The following is a 21,804-nucleotide window of genomic DNA, read 5'->3' on the forward strand; positions in this document are numbered from 1 at the left end:
CATCCGGGACCTTTGTCGAGACATCGGGTAAACTCGACTGTACTCGGTGGTTTCCGTCGAGTTCCGAAAGCAAAGGAGACTGCGCCTCAGCGCGGTGTCTGAGGAATTGGATCGAGTTACTTATTTGCGTTTACATGAACAGCATCTGGCAGACGCCCGTATTCAGTTTAGGGTTAAGAGCCTTTGAACTAACGACCTACTGATCAGAAGTCCAACATCTTAACCGAAGAGCTAACCCAATTTTTTTACTTTCCTTTCTTAAATTATACTTTAACTATGAGTTAATATAGAACAGTTGTCAATATTACTCAATAGAGAAATTCACTTTGTGTTTTACGTTTCTTTATACTAATCATACTGTTGCAAGAGCATTATGCCGAGAATATAATAACTTAAATGTTATAAATAAAATATTTCATTCATACTGTTTATTTTCATCCCAACTGACAGCCACAGAACTTCTGATCCATACCTATTAACTAGGTTTTAGTATGGAAATAAAAAGGTCAAACTTCAGGTGCTTATGTCCAAGTTTTGCCCTGTCTCTAATTGCTTCAGATTACACATGACATCAATGTTGCTTTTTATTGTGCCTTAACCAATATAACAGATATTTGCTCAAACTATATCATGATGTGCTTAATTTACATTCTTGTTTTTTATCATTTGTAATTAGCAGCGTCTATATGTGCCAGAAACACTTATAAAATATATAGGTATAAAAGATTCTTTCCACAGAACGAGGCATTCAATGACCCGAAAAAAAAAGTTAACAGCTTATCCTTACACTGTTTATGCATAATCCAAACGTAATTCACTGACTGTTCTTTATAAATTCTCATTATCAACTTCCAGACATTAAAGAAAGGACCCAAGCAAAGATCTATTAGTGATGGTTCTTTATTTGAACTACTAAATAAATATTTGAAAAATTACACAAAAACAAAATCACAATAAGAGAATATATATAACAAAGCCACATCAATAAACCGTGCACTAAGCACATCAGAAAAGGCATCCAGTTCGTCATAGACTTAAAGATAAGTCTCGGATAATCTCCAGAGAGTTGCTCTCTGACTGTGTTGCCTTTCTTCATAAAACTGGAGCAGGAAAAACATCAGGACTCATTCGTATGACCAGAATTACAGTCCAGTACTGAATGAAACCCTTCATTATAACATCAAGAAGAAAATAGCAACTCTGCGTTTTGAGTAAACTGTGAACCTACACAAATAAAAAAAAACATACATATTGCACTATAACTATTTATCCACCCATTCTGGCACACATTGCTGAATAAATGCTGAGCATTTTGGAATCAAGGGACATTGTATAAACACGTACATCTTCTAACTATGTCTTAGGAATGAAGAAATGTTGGTATAATCCATTGGAAGATAAACACAAAACACAGCAAGATTTCACTTATTTTCCGGTCCTTATACAGGCAAGCACAAATTCAGTAACATTAGTACAGATTATTATGAATGAAGAAAAATCATGGTCCCATCAGTGTCAGGTAGGCCTTTGCTCCTTCACAAGAAACCTTACTTTTTTATTGAATATGTATACACAATACTAAATTTCATATTCTCTGTTGTAAAAATCGTATTCTTTTATAAGTGCTTTTTGTTCGATCACTGCTCTGACTGTGATGTGTGACATATTTCCCCGCTGGTATACCCAGCAGTAATTTAACTGTTGCACAAAGACATTAACACCAGGATTAAGACGACAACAGGCAAGCAATAAGGTGTTAATACTGGTAAATGGAACATTAGTATCTTGGTTTGGAATCATCCTGTATATATATATATTATATATACACAGGTCTGCATCATTAGGTCAATGAGCAGCATCTGGTTACAAGGTAACTGAACTCAAATCATGTACCTTTAAGCAGACCACTAAAGTTGATTAGCCTTAGTACTTCTATCTAGGCACTACTGAATGTCATGGTAGTAAATGAGCCTTTTAAGGGTACAAGACAATTAAAATTATTTTCACAATAAAGAAAAACACAAAAATAAAGGATTAGAACCTCTGAAGATCAGCACATGGCCAATAAAAAGATACATTCCCTGCATAAAAAAAATGGGGAACAGGACAAAATATGTATAATGTATTGGAGGTCAAATCCATTCTGCTTTTTCCTCACGTTAAATAAGACTAGATTAGTAGTTAGATTAGATAGGACTGGCAAATGCTTGGTCAATAAGAAAAACAGAAAGGAGATGACTGAATTTAACCCTCTCTGATGCTAATGCGTGGCTCGGCAAGAGAGCTGTGCATAATGCTCGTGATGGACTCCACTCCCGCTCCCTGCAGGAAGGTACGATGGTCTCCATCGATCATGTGAACTGAAACCTTTCCATCACAGACCTGTACAGAAGACAAATAGAATTTATTTAAATACATATTAAACATTACAATGCTTTCATGCTTATGATGACAAATTATTATACACATAGGGACATATTTACCTCATGCAGTTTATAGTCAGTTCCGAGTCCGTCTCCGTAGTCATTGCTGGCTTTGGCCCTCAGCAGAGTGATGTTGCCATGGTATTTGGTAGACGGGATGTAGCAGTCCGCAGCCTTCAGTTTGTAGTAGAATGAAGAGGCAGCGAAGAGGAGGGAGTCACGGTTAATGCCCTTATGGTTAGATATGATCAGATCCACTGCATGGGTCACTCGTGCCTCCAGATCTTTCAAAGGCCGCAAGATTTCCACAAGCTACGTATGTGACACGAGAAATAAGTTAGACACTGCATAGTGTATATTGTTAAAACAAAATTGGTCTTTGCCAAAAAAAAAAATCCTTACAAAATTACAATGAGAATTTTGGTTAAAGTAATGAGCAATGAGTAAGACAGCAATGTGGAGAACTATAATGAATACAATGTGCTATTTTTCTCTCATGTAACTTGTATTCTGTTCTCAGTGAATTAAATTTAAGCTGTAAGAAACGACTTAAACAGTTTTGTGCAGGTTCTAGCTCAAGGCCTTGGCTTTATGAAAAGTACTTTAGCATTGCTTTTGTAAGAAACAATTCAGCTTAAACAGAAAAGAAGCAGATTTGCATAAAGCCACACACACATATATATATTTTTTTTTTTTTTACATACAAACCAGAGACAAAAGGAGGAAAAGCCTGAAGGCTAACTTCCTATTGGGGTTTACCTTATTGTATTCAATGCTGGTGAACTGCTGGATAAAAGCACACAGTGCCTCAGTCTCTGCCTCAGACTCATCACCTGGGGTCAGCTTGGCTCGGTAGATCTATTGGCAAAATAAATGTATATTATATATAAACATTACACACAAGCGCACAAATAAATTACACACATCCATGACAAGCACATGCTGTCAAGGTTTCTTTTTTTATTATAAGACAAGGGATATAAACAAAATGATTATAAAGCTCTAGTTACTATTGAGATGTAGAGATACGTGCAAATAATGATTTGTGTCTGTTTGAGGAAGAATATCCACCACTAGACACAACAGACAGACATTTGCTCCCACCTGTGTATGTGCTGCCACATACGAATGGGAGCCATCAAAAAGGAAGAGGTACTCCACTGGGCACTGTGCTTCCTGTAGCTGAGAGCACATCTCAAAAGCCACACAAGCACCAAAGGAGTAGCCAGCGATGCGGTATGGGCCCTCTGGCTGTGTCTGTCTCACACACTGCACGTAATATCCAGCAAGTTTCTGAATACTGTCCAAAGGTGCCGCTACAAATACACATGAGACAGAGAGAAAATAATTATGGATGCACAAAAAAAAATGTGCAACAGGACAGCCTTTAAGAAAGGGGAAAAAAATAAATAAATAAGACAAATAATAATAAAAAAAAAACCTTTTACAACCCTTACATTTTTACTCTGAAAAAAACTTGTCCTTAAATATTAAATTGTGTGATTTTTTTTTTTTTTTTTGGACAGGCAGTGTATCAATAACAGTGCCAACAGTTTGCAGTTGACAAGGTTCTAAGGGGCAGCTGTGAGCTAAGTCTCTCTAAGGTGGACTATGCTGTGGTGTCAGTACCTTTGGTGCACTGCAGGCCATAGCATGGCACGCTGAGTTTGGCGGTGAGCTTATGGAATGCAGTAGTAGAGCCCTCGATAGGGTGAACGAGGAACAGAGGCTTTTCTGCACTCTTGACCTCATTCAAGAGTGTCACTGTGGGACCATCCGGATTTACCAACATCCCACTGAGATCAGAATCCAGCAAAGCCTGAGCTCCAGGATGTTTTCCCTCAGATGGTTTAGCTGCTAAAAAATAAATCGGAAAAAAGAAACAAAAATATTGTGCCTACTTTTCATATCTTTCTGAACTATAAAGACACACTGGAGGTCACGCAGTATGTGTATGCTTACCATCAGAGCCTCCCGAATTGCTGGACATTTCGCGCAGTTTATTAATGGTGAGCTGCCGGATGTCTCTCATTGCCATGACAATGTCGTAGTCTCTCTCTAGTGTCTGCCTCACCTCCACACCCATAAGTGAGTCCAGACCCAGATCAGCCAATGAGGCATCAGGATTCAGGCTGCTTAAATCACGAACACCTATGACAAACACATGCTGTCAAGTTTTCTTTTTTCTTAAAGATAGTTATAAAATTTAAAATTAGAATATTATGATAGGGATCTAGTTACTGTTAAGCTTTCTATGCCATAACTTATTTCGGCCTCTTATATGAAGTTTTTACCTAGGATGTGAGCTACTGTCTCCACCAGGTCCCTCTGTCCACTGCCATCTCCCTTTGCTACCTGCACCCTTTCTGCCAGCACAAAGCTGGACATGACGGCGTGCTGCTGGGACAGGAAACGGTCCAGCACTTCCAAGCAGGAGGCCATACGCTGGGGCAATGTGCCACCAATCACAGCATCATTCCCTCCCATGGTCTCTAGGACTACACCCACATCACCAATAGCACCCCACTGGATTGCTAGACCTGGCAGATTGTTGTGACGGCGCTGCTCACACACTCGCTCCATGGCAGAGTTGGCGAAACCGTAGTTGCTCTGACCAGCATTGCCACGGCCGCAGCTGACCGAGGAGAAAACCACAAAGTGCTGCAGCTCAGGACACTTTTGCCTCGTCACTCTGCAGATACAAAGCAAATAAACATTTAACTGAAGCTGATAAAATAAGTGATAAATAATTCATCAATCAATACCAATACGCCAAACCCACCTGTCTAAATAGAGGGTTCCATCATATTTAGGCTTATTGACTTCAATAAACTGCTTAGGCGTCAGATTCTCAAGCATGCCATCTTGCAAAACCTATAAATGCAGAATTAACGTATAAACAGTAAGCTGACTGTTTATACATTAAAACGTATACAATAAAACTTATGAAAAGTACAGACTACAAAAATGAAGGTCTACCATTGCAAGGTGGAAGATGCCTCCAACTGGGCCTAATTGACATGCTTCAGTGATGAGATATTCTGCCCCTTCCAAGGTGCTCACATCACTTGTGGACACAAGCACCTGGATGCCCATAGCTTGCCACTCTCTCACTCGCTTGGCCTGGTAGCCTGTTTTAAAAGGTATCATGTTACAACATGGCAATTAACTAATTTTATAGCAGCATGACAATTTCAACCTTTGCAGAACTATTTTTTTATAGAAGTTACCGTTGCGAATGCCGGAACGAGACGTGAGCACAAGTTTGCGAGCTCCTCTCTCAGTAAGCCAGTTAGCCAGCTCTAGTCCAAAGCCCCCCAGACCTCCTGTGATAATGTAAGAGTGTGAAGCAGGACAGAAAGTCCGGCTTATAGCAGGGAGTGCGAGAGGAGCAGCCGTACTCGCGCCACTTTTCTCATCTACGCGCACCTGTGGAAAAAAACCATGCCGGTTTTGAGTTTGATACTAACAATGTAAAATAGTGAATGAAACGTGACACAAAGGCATCCGGATCATAACGGACGATTATAAGAACCTGGCCCTCAGTCCAGTACCATGCTCACCTGCAGCAGCACTTTGCCTATATGTTTGCCCTGAGCCATGTAGCGGAATGCATCCTCAACCTGATTTCTTTCAAATACAGTGGTCCGCAGTGGCTGCACCACTCCATCAGCAATGCCCTTCTTTAACAGCGAGGACACCTCCTCCCACTCGCGGTTACCCTCCTCAAACAAAGCATCCAGCAGGATCCCGTGGAAGGCCACATTCTTGAGGAAAAGAGCCATGCCTATGGCCGGAGCACAAATCAGGGTCAGAAAATCTACCGTTTAAAACAAATGATGGACACTGTCTCTGTTCCAGTATCCATCATTTATACTGCAGAGACCAAAAGGTAATGAATAGCCAGTGGTCTATGGAGTTGACTGCCTTTTTTTATTACATCAAAGGTGCCAAGAGCAACTACGCTAAAAGAGAGTAGTTATTAGTAATCATTAATCTAACTATAATTTTATTCAAATGAGTTCAATAGTTTTCCTTTGTTTTGTTAAAACTGGGTGTCAATCTGTAGAAGTTCTGCGTGGTCTTTGCTAAAAAAAATTTATGAATCCTATTTTATACTGAGCAAGCTGAAAGGATAAGTTGATTGTAGCTGCTACTTATCTGGCATGTATTGGTGCATTGTTGAACTCACCGAGAGGGGTGTTGTTTGAGAGGTCATATTTGCCAATCTCCAGGAAGCGTCCGTGCCTGGCCAAACAGCGTAAGCTGGCCTGCAGCTTCTCTTCAGCCAAGGAGTTGAGAACCACATCAACTCCTGTGTCCAAACAAGTATTTAGTACATAGAATCTATGTTCACATGTATAAATCTGTTACACAAACATGACAGAATTGATCTCTGATTTATCATATCTTTAGGGATGTTCTGACCTTTGCCCTGTGTATACTTCAGCACATGTTGCTCGAAGGAGGCATCTCTTGAATTAGCAAATGATTCTGCAGTGAGCTGGGGGAATCGTTCCTGAAGGTAGGCTCTCTTCTCTTTGGAACCTGTCAAATCTTAAATGTTAGAACGAGTTTCTTTCTGACTTGTATTAGTTTTTGGTTTTTACTGCATGTTTGTAATGAAAGCACTCACCCACTGTAGTGAAGACTCTGCAATTCATGCTGAGTGCAATTGCAATAGCAGCTTGGCCCACGCCTCCAGAGCCCGAGTGGATAAGCACACTCTCCCCAGGTCTCAGGCGCCCACGCACAACCATGGAGTAATAAGCTGTAGCGTAGACCACAGGTACTGATGCAGCCTGCTCCAGTGTCCTACACAAACAGGTTGAGTTACACTACTATCATGTTTTGGGGGGTATAAAATATCTCACTGCATTTAGGGAGGGCTCGTTACAGTAAGTGTCTAACCAGCTGGATGGGACATCCCAAAGGAAATGCTTGTCTGCATCCACACAGGTGGCCAGTCCTTTAGCAGGCAGGAGACCCATCACTCGACGGCCACTAGGGTCCCGGCCTGAGAATTCCATTCCCAGCATGCATTGCTGAAGTGCTATGTCTCCTGAAAAAAGGCAATAAAAAGTACTTTGAGTGCTGTGCATGCCAGGGGACTTTATTTACTCAACAAAAGAAAATTAATTTAAAGAATCAGTCAGTCTTGTGATATCAAAATCATGGTGTGCAATATTACCATGTATCACAATACATCACAGACTCGCAAATGATTAATAAAAGATTATGCACAAATAACATGTTCAGGTTTGCTATAGTTTGTCAAAAAGTGGGGAAGTTTGGTGAACTACCTGGGATAGCATCTGGGGGCAGTTTGCCAGTAGCCAGCATGATGTCTCTGAAGTTGAGCGAGGCATAGTAAACAGTGCAAAGCTGCACGTTGGGGTTGGAGGGAACAAAGTGGCGCAAAGGAGAAGCAATCCAGCGTAGTGAGGACAGATCACCACGGGTCAGCACATTCACATAGGCCTGCTCAGTCAGCTCCTTGTTCAGATCTACAACACAGATAAGATGAAACACGATACAAAAACATGATAGCATCTGAATGAATTTTGGCATGTCAGAAATACGCTTATTGTAAAACATGCAGGTACTAATATACCTTGTGTGAGTAGCTGATGTCTGAAGATCCCCCACTGTCCATCCCGGTATACATTCATGCTCAGGTCCCTCTGCAGAACTGCCTGCATGTCCTTGTGGGAAAGCTGGAGAGATGGAACTGCCGAGGACTTTTTCAGGTTAGATACAAACGCACACCTTGTGACAAAGACACAAAAACCAACACATGATGTACACTGATGCTGAAAGCAAAATCACTCTCTTTCCACCAAAACCTTAATACACTGTACACACCATGCTTTAGAAGATGGAAATAAGTGCAATAAAGATAGGTAAAACTAACCGGATGCGGTTGCCTCCAGGCTCCTGTCTCAGGCAGTTGACCATCCCCACCACTCCATTATGGCCCTGAGTGGCTGTCAGCCATATTGGATTATCTGAAATCTCAGCTAGCAGGGTCTAAGGAGAAAAGGAGAGAGAAAACATTATAGATAGAAGTTGATGAATCACGTCTGTAATGTGTTACATATAGTACTTAAAATAACATGTATAACAATACTAACGTATAAACAGTAATAGTATTAATGTGTAGAAAAAAACATTTAAAAAGAAAATCCTCAAAGGCTAAATATTCTTGTAAATGTTTTAAAGTAATTAGAGAGAGAGAGAGAGAGAGAGAGCAAGGTGTCTTCATTTGCCTAATGTAACACACCATAATTACTTTGAAACATTTACAAAAATATTTAGCCTTCGAGTTTGGTTTTACTAATAATAAACATACATTTGCATGAAGCAGCCATATTTGTCCATGCCCATGTTGATTAGAGTATAAAAAAAACTTGAAAAGTATCAATAAAAGGTACATTTAGGACAGAAAAATATGCAATTAAGTTGCGATTATTAAGTTAACAATCAGGTAATTAGGTTGCAATTAAACATTTTAATCAATGGACAGCCCTAATAAATTTATCCATCATCCAAGCACATCATCTGATCGATTGTACAATATTTGATTATTATCTAAAGGAAGCAATATTTTACAGTATTGTTTATATTTTAAAGCTTAATGTGCCTAGGATATAGATATAATATGTTGCAAGGTTTTTTTTGGTGATAAATATAGCAAGACAAACCAGATTCACCTTCAGAGTCTCGACCCAGTTGTAATCAGTGGGGTCTACAGACAGTGAAATAGGCTGGTTCGCAGGAATTTTCCTTTTACCAAGGAAGAGAGCTGAGCCATAGAAAGATTTCTTCACGATGACCATATCAAGAGAAAACCTTTCGAACAGCTTCTCCCATTCCCCCTGTGCATACACAAACAGAATAGAAATGACTGAAAAGCTAAAATGGAGTCCTATTTTGATGGGAGCTTTGAACATGTTTTTCCAACCATGGCATTGAGCACAAGTTTACACACACACCTGGGTAAGAAGGCTGGTTTGATTGTCCAGTGAGGTGAGGAAGGTCACTGTCTCACCCAGTGTATATCCCTTCAGCAGAGTGTGTAGCAAAACAAAGCCCCCCTCCCTGGCTGCTGATGCCAGGTTTTCCAGCAGAGCTGATTGGTTTGAAATAGGTCCTGGTACACAGTTACACACGACTAGGTCAGCGCCCCCCAGGTTGCCCGTGGCTTTGCTGTGCTGAGGATCCCACGGAGCAGCTGAGACACCCTGCTCCTCTAGAGAGCTCTGCTGAGTTGAGAACAGCTCTGTGCTTACATATGAGGCTGTGTAGTCCAGACGCAACATGGGCTGAATGTTAAGGAGGCTGACAGCCCGGGAAAACACACGGCCTTCGCTGGAGAGGGCCTGGAGACAAAAGAGTACAGAATACAATTGATATATATTGCTATAATATGAAGTCATTTGTAAGTTTACCGCAGAACCTTAGAAAATACATTTGTGCTTTTCACCATTACAATTTAAATACTAAAAGCTATTGTCCTGATCTGAACAGATTATGGGGTAAAGTATACATTTCAATGTACCTCCAGAACTTTGAGTTTTCCAGGAGTCGAGTTCTCCAGCGCCGTGTCAAGGCAGTGGCGCAGCGCATGAGAGTCTAGCAAACCGTTAAGGAGTGGATCCTGGAGCAAACATTCTCTCTCCTTCTGCACGGTCTGCTCCAGCTCAGAGTGCAGATTCCCATTAAGTTCCAGACCACAGAGTACTGACAGCAGTCGTATCAGGCCCCCTGATGTCTCTGCCTCAATCTGCTGGTCCTCTTGTACACCTTCTAGCCCTGGGATGGAAATCTTCACCCCTTGCTTGGCCAACTTCCTCTGGAGATGGCTAATTAGACCTGTAGAAAAGATGCATCGATGCAAAGACATAAGTGGTCTGACAGTTGAAATGCACTTTACATGAACATGAAACAAACACTAGAAATGAGAATGAAACTTGCCTTTGCTGTGTCTGAGCTGCTCTGCTAGTTTCTCACTGGAGGCCAGGCACTCAGTATCCACCAGGGGCACAAAGACAAAATCTTCCAGAGTGGGTGGGGTCTGTTGCTGTTGCCGACGAGGTGCCACTGTGGCATGAAGGCCACAGATCTGAACCCCACCCGCTGTAATGCTGTCCAGGCAGCGGTTTACATGGACATCAGCAACTAAGGAAATAAAAATAAATAAATAAATAAAAAAAGGACACATTTTAATTTATTTGATACATTTGATTTGATTACCTGCAGATATATGAAAGCAAGGCCCTTGAATGCACTTACCTTTCCTTTCCTCAGAATAATCCAGAAGTCTTTTTTCATGTAATGTTGGATCTACACACACAGAGCGAATACGTGTTGGGAGGCGCAGGCTACGCCCAGGCAGGCCCACCACAATCATTTGCAGCATGGTGTCTAAAAACGTCACCCAGTTTCCTGTCCACTGCAGTTTCCCATGATCACCTACAAATTAAGACCAAAGTAGATCTCAGCACTCACAACACACAGTGCAGGTTAAATCGTCTAGATATAGCGTCTATAGAAAGTCAGCCTGTATGTATTTACCGGCATTGTTGGACTCCAAAATGCCTTGGAAGGTTTTGCCATAGTCATAGCCACGAAGACGCAACTCTTTGTAGATGTCTCCAGCTTTCAGGCATAGTTTTGGTTCCTCGAGCTCGATGGTCTCAGGCTCAGCCATCTGAGAGTGGAAAGACTCCAACGCTGCATCCTCCAACATGCTCACCTTACCTAAGACAGTCAGAGACATTAGAGTTACAAACATAGTAACTTTGCATTTATATTTTACGTCATTTTGCAGACGTCCTTATCCGAGCGACTTACATTTTGTATTATTCATACTACTGAGCAGCTATAAGATTAAGAGCCTTACTCAGGGGCCCAGAAGTTGCAGCTTAGTGTGGCTGGGATTTGACTTTAGTATTCAAAGTTCAATGTCTTAACCACTAAGCAAGCACCTTCCCCCTTAATGTAAGGATATTTAAAGCAGAGATAATCCACAATATTTGGCTAACTGGGTCTTACTTACCACTGACTGCCAGGTTGCCATTCTCAGACACCTCAAAACGGTTGGTGGCAGGCATGAGACGAACCTCTAACTGGACAGATCCTGTGGTGTGATGCAGAATAAGATAAGTAATATGTACATATATCCAATATATATCCAATACAATAGCAATTTGTGAGACACAGGTTAAAACTAGATAAGACACTTTCAGTCATACAGCGGTAGGTAACCATGATTAAAGATAAAGCAATCATAGTACAAGCTGTTCAGATAAGCAGGCTAAGAATTTTTCTTAAGAGCCCAAACATTTTTTTCTCCGTCACTTTCTGATTACTATCTCAGGTCCTTAACTATTAAGCAAAGCCCTCTACATCATTTCCAGGGAAATGTCCTATACGGTATTAGTAATAACCACTCACCTGTCTTGGGTAGAATAGTGGCTCTGTGGATGGTAACATCCTCAAAAGTAACTGGGGTGTGCTCCAAGACAGTGCCTAAACTCCTCATCAGTGTCCTCCATGCAAGCACAAGGTAACCCGTTGCTGGATACAAGACCCGGCCATCAATACAGTGGCCAATCATGTAGTAGTCTGGAGATTCAGGGTTAATGTCTGGGGAAAAAAAAAAAAAAAACACACAACACAATGGGTAAATTAGATATCCTTGAGAAGTACGTTTACTAATTTAATGCTTTAGTGGAACTGATACAGGCGTTTGTAATGCATTAATATACATCCAGTGAAAGAGTAAATTCAAATAAATAGATAAATAAATATTTACCAATGTTGTAAACAGTGGCTGAGGTGGAGCCTCCAGATCCTGCTGGGAAATCCTCTACCTTGGGAACATCCCAGCTCTGAGAGTGGTCCCACTGGATAATAGGGGATATGAGAGGGGTCCCAACTGGAACAGGGTACTCCACAGCTGGATACAGTTGCTTACTGTCCACATTAACACTAAAAAAAGACAAAAGATGAGCAAGAAAATATTTGCGAGTGTATTTTAGTTCATATATTTGTATTATATAGATCAATATAAGCAATTCAGTACTAACCCATTCATGTAGATTTTCCCTATGTGAGAAAGAAAGAATTCCAGGTTGTTGGTATGTCCCCTCTTCATCAAGGGCAAAATAGAACAAGTAGGCTTGAGGCTGCGCTTCAGAATGGCCTGAAGAGGGAGTCAGTATATCTAATAAATCCCTATTTTAAAAAAAACCAACCTCTAAGAATTACAAACTCATTTTATAATCTGTATCACATACCTGCAGCAGAGCGTGTGGAGCTATCTCCACCACCACAGCATTGTCAGGAATGAGGTTCAGGCCCTCCTGGAAAAGTACAGGGCTCACCAGGTTGTTTACATGGTATTCAGCTGAAGAGTAGAGGGCTAGTGGGTTCTCCCACTCCGACTGTGGGATGGATGTGCTGATCCAACGGGCAGAGCGAAGTTGTGGGTTTTTGATCACCTGAGACACACACACAAACAAACAAAAAATGACTACAGTACTTGTCTTGGGTATATAACTTTGCCAACTGTAGCATTTTTAATTCCAATCCCAACAGAATAAAACCAAACCAGATAGCGCTGTGAGAAAGTTAACTGTGTCAGAGTACAATACCTTCTGCAGAGCAGTCAACAAAGCAGGCGCAATAGAAGCCATGTAGTAGGAATGGAATGCAACACCGGCACTGCGCACTTCTTTGGCAAAAACACCATTCTTCTTAAGCTCAGCAACAAATTTGGTCACTGCTTCCTACACACCCACACATGATTTACAAGAAGATATTAATTAACCTACAATTAGGTGAAGTCAATAAAATTTTAAAATAAGTATAGAGAATGTACCTGTGGCCCTGAGATAGTGACCGTGTCCTCTGCATTGTGACATGCTGGGACCACCCCCTGTGGACACTGAACCTTACACTCTTCCCAGGTCAGACCTATAAGGAAGTTTAAATTCAGTTAAAATCAGAAACCACACTGATTTTAGATTTCACTTCACTTGAGAGTTACAGAAAACAGGGTGTCTTACCCACTGCTGCCATGCCTCCAGGTGGCAGGTTAGCTTCTTTGATGCATTTTCCTCTCCAGTAGGCAGCCAGGATTGCCTCATTGTGGCTGAGAGAGCCATCGGCATAGCCACATGCTAGCTCTCCGACAGAATGACCCACAATGCCATCTGGTTGAAGGCCTATTTTCCGCAGCATGTCTATCTGTGCGATCTGGCAATTGAATAATAAATCATATTCCATTTTAATGTATGTACGATACATGTGCATTGATAGACTGGAATAAAATACAGTTTTGGTAGGATCGTAGTGCAATACACAATATTGCATTATGAAGAACTACTGATGAAATAACCAGATACAGAATGATCCAGACATTAATTTTCATAGTGGCTATTGCGACAGTGCGTAATAATGATAAGCAAAGTTTAGAAATTGTGCATGTGCGTCATCAGGGAACCCTGACCTGAATGGCTGCGAGGCCCACAAAAGCATGGACTGTGTCTTCAAAGGTGTTTTCATCAGCCTCCATGAGCAGGCGAGACACACACAGTCCTGTTTCTTTCAGAGCGATGTCTAAGCGTTCGATGGACTCTCTAAAATCCTGCAGCTGCATTAGGCAGCGACCCATACCGGCCCACTGTGTACCCATGCCTGGTGTAATTACACAAAAATATATAGAAAACACATTACGGTGGTGTCTATTCTTTGTTAAAAAACGACAGTATTCCATGTGGACTTACCAGAGCAGATGTACCAGAGGGGTCTGGAGGATGGTGCAGCCTGCTGCACCTCCTTAACTTCACCTTGTGCTCCCACCAGTGTGTAACCCCTGTAGGGCATGCCTGACGTGGGGAGAGCACACACCTCACTGAGTAGGTCCAGGAAGGCTGGGTCGTTCTTGTGTTCCTGAGCTTTTTGCAGGAGAACGGTAGCAGCCTCTTCAGTGCGCCCACATGCCAGCACAATCCTGGGCACAGATGTTGCTGAAACTGTAGCAGTCGGTTTAGGCCCAGGTGGGCGCAAGATAACGTGGACATTCGAGCCTCCAAAGCCAAAGGAGTTGATGCCTACAATGCCTCCACGCACAGGAATGGGCTCGGACACAACCCGAACCTGACCATTTAGGAGAGCGGGGATGTCTGGGTTGGGGGTGTGGAAGTGGATGTTGGGAGCCCACACACCATGTTCTAGTGACAAGAGCACCTGAAAAAAGAAAAGAAAAAAAAAAAAAAAAGAAGTGTTCGTATTTAAAAGAAAAAGTATATATAAAAATGAAGGTAATTGCAGGATATGTTTCTACACTCACTTTTGCAAGAGCAGCAAGCCCTGAGGCAGGCTCAGGATGGCCCATGTTGGATTTGGTGGATCCAATAAGCAATGGTTCACGCTCTGAATGACAGAATACACCGACAATGCCATTCACTTCTTGGGGGTCCCCGACCTAAAAGAACAATTAACTCCCTATTAACACTTATTCCCCGCCACCAGTACGAGTCTGTGGATGTGCGTGCATCCCGACTCACCTTAGTGCCAGTGCCATGGGCTTCAATATATTCAACTTGATCTGGGGAAATGTTTGCCTCTTGGTAGAGGGAGCGGACAAGACGCTGCTGCATTTCCCCTGAAGGGAATGTCACACCTGGACAGAGGGTAAAAAACAAACAAACATTTGAGGTTCAAACATCTGTATTTATAGGTTATGTCCATGACATCTTTACTTAATTAAAAGCCCAATGGGGAGATGGTGTTTACACTGAGTGTATTAAAGATGCCATTTGTTCTTTGTACACAGTGGGCATTGTAATGGAGCAGGTTTGGGTCTGCTATTTCAAGTAAAGAGAAAAATGTTATGCTATTGCATCCAAAGACATCCTATACAGAGTACCTCCGACATTGTGGTGAAAGTTTGCGGAGGGACCACAAAAAGGCCCAATGCTTTTGTATATATAGGGTATTTCTCTATGTGTTTCCTTGTGTCCTATTATGCACAATATATTGTCCTTGATCAGTATGATCTTAGGTTTCTTACTTCAGGTACTGTTTGTTTTTTTTGTTTTTTTTCCCTCGGTCCATAAATTTGCTCTAACCTCTGCCACAACACTACTCCAAAGCACTACCATATCTTCATGGCAATTGACCTCAAAGTCAACAGACACAACCCAAAAATAAAAAAATCCCTTTCATTGTTCTCTGATCAAACACCATTCACATTCTTTTTGCTCAGTTTTGTCATTACATTTAGAAACACTGGCAAAACATAAGTGTGCCAAGAGGCACTGGGGGAAAGGAGATGGTCTGAAGTACCCAGAAGAATTAGGTCATCAGTCTCCAAAACAATTATCTGATGCTTGGCTGCTTAAAAATGACTCTGCACTCTGTGTATTACCTTGTTCTTTATAGCCATCTGTGTTGTTGCCAGCATTGAGCACAGTAGCATAGACTCTTTTGGCCATGGATTTCTTCGTGAGGAGCACAGCCACAGCAGCTTCTGAGCGACAGTATCCATTTCCTGAGAGAGATCATACAAAAGGTTTTAAACTTCACAAATCTGCCTTCATAGATATCTATATTGTTAAAGGTCAAATTTCTTGTATATTAACATTAAAAATACCATTATTAAAAAAAATATATGATTTTAATATATTGCAATTATGCAAAATGTTGCAATTAACAGCAAAATCACCTGATACATCAAAAGACTTGCAGGCTCCGTCAGGACTGAGCATGCCCAATTTCATGAACTGCACCGAAGTGTTGGGTTTGAGCAACAAGTTAACTCCCCCTACAAGAGCTGCATCACACTGGCCATGCCGAATAGCATTAAAGGCATTCTCCAGAGCCAGGAGACTGGAAGAGCATGCTGTGTCAATAGCTGTGCTGGGGCCTATTAAAGAAAACAATGATATAATAAAATATAATAGAACAACAAAAAGTGTCCAAAAGATTTGGCTTTTAAACCATACATAGAGAAACTCAGTCAGGCAAACTTGACTGATGTAGAAATATAACTAGTATAATAACTGGATAGATCATTAGATCTTGATTATCCATAGAACTAAGCAAATTTTATAGAAGAATAATAATTGATCACATTTAATCTAATCACATTTAAGTATTATTGTTTAAGTACAAACAAGAATGCTCTCTGGTCATAAACATTTAAAATTTTTAAACAATAAATAGATAGAAATAAAATACATGCAAACATAAGATGCAACCAAATTAACTGTTAAATGTAATTGATTTTAATGTGTATTTTTTTTTTTAATAGCTAAATCAAATTAGCAAAGAACTTTTATGATTTTAGCCAAAATGTAATTATAAAACTCTGTGACAAACAAATCATGGATAGTAATTCTCTAGACTATAGATTAAAAAATATATATATATTTTCTTTTTATTGTATTGAAAATGATATCTCTCTTAACAAGGTACTGTAGAGCTAACAAAAGCACATGAGTTACAGAAAACTGAAACTAAGCATACCATTAAAGTCAAAAAAGTAAGAGAGTCGGTTAGAGAACATGGCACGCTGGCAGCCAGTCATGCTGTACCCCAGCAGCTCTTCTGGATCTTTACTGAAGGCCTCACCAGCCTCAGAACCACTTACACCAATGTAAACACCAGTGTTAGTACCACGCATGGATGTAGGGTTTATGCCTGCCAAGTACAATACACACGTCATTAATAATCATCATAAAATAGAGACTGATAAATAATACTGATCTTCCCTGTTAAACATTAGAGTCGCTGCACAGAAGGCGTCAGAACACTGACCTCCATCAACGATGGCCTCGTATGATATCTCTAGCATAAGCCTAAGCTGTGGGTCCATGGTGTGTGCTTGTTTGGGATGCACACCAAAGAAGGCTGCATCAAATCTGTCGATTTCTTTTAGCTTTCCATTTCTGCGAGGAAGACCATACAGACCTGAAAGGAGGGATAGATATGAAAAGATAGCCGTGACAAAATCCACACATTTTTCTGTTGCAAAAAAGAACCGTGTTAGTCCTCAGCACATCAAGACTGCTGAAACGTTAGCACATGAATGTGAAGTTTGTTCGTTGCCAAGGAAAGTAGAAGTGAGTGAAAAGAGGAATCTATTGAAAAGACGACAATCGGTCCAAGGCCAGCACAGAGAGAGAGGCCAGGTAGGAAAAGAAACCAGAGACCACATGGGAAGTCACTAGAATTTTAATGTGCATAAAATTAAATTATTAGCAGGATACCTGGCTTCCACCGTCTGTCATCCTCTGTGACCATGTCGACTCCATTGAAAAGGTTCTGCCAGAATTCTTCCAAATTGTTTGACTCTGGAAGGCGACCTGAAATCCCAGCTATGACAATTTCCTCCATGTTTCTGTGAGAGTATCTATGAGAGCAGCCAGAAAGAAAGTAAAGGCAGTTAGAGAGCAAACATCTAATTAACAATTACAGTCAGGCAATCTGCAATTCCACATTTCAGCTGACCTACTTCTAACTACACATTCATTCAGGCTGAGAGAGGGTTCAATTGGACAATGCTTGAGAGGAGGGGGGCTGGTCATCTAGTGGACTACATACTTTGTTTGGGAATACAAATTCACTCTAATTCTGCACATACAATGGCGATCAACAAAGCAGTAGCAGGGGTGGGATCATTGCCTAGTGCGCACTACAAATCAAGCTGAACGTGGAGGACAAAGTGTCCCTCTGTTCTGCTTCCATCAAAGCCAGAGCCAGGACTCACAGTATGGATGGGAATTCAATCACATGCCTACAAATTAAGTAAGACTGTTCCACATGCACATTTTAGGTTTGCCTGTTCAATAAATGCTTGGATCCACTCATAAGTGTATTTTTTTTGTTGTTTTAAAGAAACTAGAAATCCACCCATGCATCACACCTTACATATAATGATGTCATTATTCATGCGTCAACTGTAACAGAATACCAACTAGGTCAGGGGCCTTCAACTGAACAGGTCCAGCTACATAAAATTCCTTGATTGCAATGGGTTAGATAAGCAACTACAAAATCACTAGCAAAACAGTCACATTTTAATGCTTAGTTATTCGTTTATAAAACCTACACTAAAAATCTATAGCGTGTAGAGTCTAGTGCCATAGTTACTCCCTGGTATGATGAGTTCATCAGTTTCAACTAAATAACTGTAGAAAATGTATGTGACTGAATAAACAGCAAAAGAGGATCTGCTACAAATTGTTTCATTAAAATAGAGTTGAGCTTTCAATACATTTTGTTATACATTGTTTTTTCTGATCTGATAGATTCTTAGTTGGGGTTGCCACATCTAGGAAGCCATCAGCCTGTTAACAAACTCAACTAACTAGAGGAACATTTCAAAATTTCACAGAAAGTCCATATGTCAAGTATACATTTTAAGAACAGGCAAATCTATTAGAAATATTTCTTAAAACAAATAATTCTATATATAAAGCACTTTAAAGTAGTTTTAAATTATGAAGGCCGCATGTGGTATTTTCGGATTGCTTTTTTTGATGGACATTAGCCTAAGCATTTGTTGCCTAATCACCCACTATTCGGTTTTTTAAATCTCTAATAAAAATAATAAACTAATTAATGTATTTGTTAAATGTACTGATTTTATCAACCCTCGTGGGAGAACTCTGCTTTCTAGTACTATTGCCTAAAGATGTTGTTACAAGGCAGGTTCTGACATGCAACAGCTTGCTATTGTGTACATGTGCGTCTTATAGTGAGCTTTAAATGGCGTTCTGATGAGTCATCATGAAACCACTTACACTATTGTTACAGTACTATTTAAAAAAATTTAAATTTTCTGAGAAAGCTGTAGTGTATGGCACATTTTTATTTTGCTTTATTATTTCGGCACAACCATGCCGATTCCTGAGCACTCAGACCAGAGCAGATTGACAGAGCAACTAAACGGATTTCCCTGAAGAGAGACTATAATCTACCTGACCCAGATCTAATGAAGAATTCACTTGTATTAAAGAACAAAATCCCTGGTGATTTAGACATATAAACTGTCACCATCTCCTCTTATTGCATAATTATAGGATGACCAGTCTATTACGGGACGAAGGGGTTGTGGGTGGTGAAGGTCAGAAAAAAAAATAATTATGAATTATCTAAGTAACATTGAACTTACATCCACATTAATCAGATACAATGGGTTCAAATTAAAATTAAGTTACCCCAAAAATGTTTGAAAAGACCCTGTCTTATTTTTTTAAGTAACATTAATACATTTCTAAGGCTTTGAATACATTTCATCTCACTCAGCCACTATTTGGTAATGGCACATTTACTGTAATGCACTTAATGTATATGTGGTGCAAGAAACTAGCAACAAATCCTGAACTTATATACTGTACAAAAATCTTTTTTTTTCTTTCAATACACAAGCCCACAGGAAAAAATCTAAAACACAGCATCATCCCAGAAAACACAGGCTCTCCTCGTCAATGCTGAATATTCTGATTTATAGCCCTTGTTCTAGCTCACAGGTTCCCAACCTGATCTCAGAGTCCTGAACACGTTGGTCTTTTCCAGATTGCACTCTGCAATTCCTCAATTCCAAAAATGCGGAGGACTAATAATATTCCAGGATGAGGCATGGGAACTGGTGTTCTAGTGTAACGGACGCACGCCACAGATGGGACACACAATCATTCAATATATCGATTCAACAAGACGTGCGAGCCAGACAGCCAGGCTATGAAAAATGTGTTGATTAAAAGAAAAAAAAAAAAAACAGAAGCTAAGTTGATACAGTGCTTATCACATGATGGAAGGTGATAAGAGTATAAAATGGCTTCAGCACCAAGGCAGGCCTTGGCAGCACTGGACAACGTGAAGTGTTACACTGGAGCAGGATTGCTGTCTGACCAGGTGACAAATTCCACAGTAAATGTACAAGACAGTCTGTCTTTCCGTTCATCATCTCACAAACCCTTTCTCTCTGACCACACTGCTCAGAATCAAACTGTAACCAGTTAAAGAGAATTAAAGGTAATATTTAACACAAGAACACTATATTATTGTCCCAACACACACCTTTACTGGCTGAATTAGGCCTCAAGTAGGCCTTGTGGAAAAATGGCAGGTCTCAATATGTTCCAATCATAGATTTTTTTTCTCTCAAAAGTGTCTCAATGGACAAGGCAATGAAAGTGGAATGAGTCTGTCGTTACAAACCGAGTTATCTGGTGTAAAGTATCCATCATCAGGACTGAATGTAAAATGGCTGCCTACTCCCTGTACAATAGGGCGTGAAACAGCGTCTTCTGCATGGGGCTCACCGCACTGCCCACTAACTACCAAAGCATTTGGGGTTCAATAAACAGAAGCTGGGAGATGCTCGCTCCTTTATGTCCGGTCATGGGATGGATGTGTAGAAGGTGAAATATATACATCCATCCCATGAACAAGTTTTTGAAGTCGATCAACGCCATCAGAACAGAATGAATTAAAATCAAACCAACATAAAAAGGGTGGAAAAAAAGGATGCATTGCGACATCTGCGTGGACTAACACTTCTCCTTTCTCATCAACACAACGTTTCTACGGCGCTTCTTCACAAAAGCATGATTCGTATTCAGTACTCACCAGTTGCAACACGGCGTTTCTACACAAAAGCAGGATTCATATTTAGTACTCACCACTTCAACAGGGTTTTAGAAGATACTTTTGGAGTAGATGCGCATCCGAGATCAGTAGATCCTGAGCTGGCCTGTAGGTTCCTTTTAGCTCGGAGTGACCGGAATGATGAATGAGTTAATTGCCCTCGTCTCGCCCCAAACATTCACCCTCACTACTTCGGTTGCCTCGCACTGATGTCTGTTTCATTTAAATGTTTGCCATGTTGTGTAGCCACGCCACATGGGCTGACAGTTGGCTCGGCATTCTGGTCCAATGAGAAGGGAGGCAGGTCTATGGCAGCCAATCACTGGGCGGATGAACTAACATTATTTCCGCCTAAAAACATGGGTTATTCGAGTTCACATTTCTGCGCAACATCACGCACAGAGCATGCTGTTAGCGCAAACCAGACAAGGTATATTGCTTGATGAAACCGGGTCAGAATCGTTGCCAAAATATATAGACAGCATCGATAAGGCATTGTGAAATATCTTTGCATTACTACAATATATTTATTTGCATGCGTTTTTTTTTTGTCGCACAGAATATGTACGATTGATTTTATTAGCAATGATTTTAGAATAGCGTTTAGAGTCCCTTTATTTTATTAATATTTCTTTCCAAATTTACATCACTAAATCATTACATATATTATTAAGGATGTATCGGCTTTTTCTCTTTCTTTCTTTTTTTATTT

The 21,804-nt window shown here is 40.5% G+C and overlaps 2 protein-coding genes across 3 annotated transcripts in view; one reads left to right on the plus strand and one right to left on the minus strand.

Moving 5' to 3' along the window:
- Positions 1–21,804, plus strand: part of map3k8 (mitogen-activated protein kinase kinase kinase 8) — a 178,704-nt gene that overhangs the window by 125,443 nt on the left and 31,457 nt on the right. The gene's annotated exons all lie outside the window — the stretch shown is intronic.
- fasn (fatty acid synthase) lies at positions 885–21,377 on the minus strand. 2 transcript variants are annotated; one of them, XM_083556116.1, is made up of 42 exons: positions 21,128–21,377; positions 17,708–17,850; positions 17,256–17,408; positions 16,965–17,138; positions 16,162–16,362; positions 15,865–15,987; positions 15,002–15,117; positions 14,785–14,919; positions 14,219–14,681; positions 13,942–14,129; positions 13,499–13,688; positions 13,312–13,406; positions 13,085–13,219; positions 12,728–12,931; positions 12,518–12,633; positions 12,244–12,419; positions 11,883–12,074; positions 11,485–11,565; positions 11,001–11,186; positions 10,719–10,898; positions 10,401–10,604; positions 9,985–10,298; positions 9,419–9,805; positions 9,137–9,301; positions 8,338–8,453; positions 8,038–8,192; positions 7,727–7,930; positions 7,335–7,485; positions 7,060–7,238; positions 6,852–6,971; positions 6,616–6,738; positions 5,987–6,210; positions 5,654–5,852; positions 5,403–5,554; positions 5,206–5,297; positions 4,718–5,115; positions 4,386–4,574; positions 4,053–4,280; positions 3,528–3,739; positions 3,183–3,281; positions 2,484–2,735; positions 885–2,382 (listed from the first exon to the last, which is right to left on the minus strand). In XM_083556116.1, the coding sequence occupies exons 2-42, from the start codon at positions 17,832–17,834 to the stop codon at positions 2,245–2,247; spliced, it is 7,536 nt and encodes a 2,511-aa protein (XP_083412242.1). In that variant the 5' UTR covers positions 17,835–17,850; positions 21,128–21,377; the 3' UTR covers positions 885–2,244. The 2 variants fall into 2 exon arrangements, with proteins under 2 accessions (XP_083412242.1, XP_083412243.1); XM_083556117.1 differs by having other exon boundaries at positions 4,053–4,277; positions 21,128–21,340.

This window comes from Silurus aristotelis (assembly GCF_946808225.1).
Source record: "Silurus aristotelis genome assembly, chromosome: 12".
NCBI lineage: Eukaryota > Metazoa > Chordata > Actinopteri > Siluriformes > Siluridae > Silurus > Silurus aristotelis.

Bases quoted from the DNA above. Each gene is read 5' to 3' on its own strand.
- fasn (XM_083556116.1), bottom strand. From the start codon at position 17,834: ATGGAGGAAATTGTCATAGCTGGGATTTCAGGTCGCCTTCCAGAGTCA. The intron at 14,920-15,001 runs GTGAGTCGGGAT...TTGTTCTTTTAG, and splicing joins CCCATGGCACTGGCACTAAG to GTCGGGGACCCCCAAGAAGT. The intron at 2,383-2,483 runs GTAAATATGTCC...TCTTCTGTACAG, and splicing joins CTGACTATAAACTGCATGAG to GTCTGTGATGGAAAGGTTTC.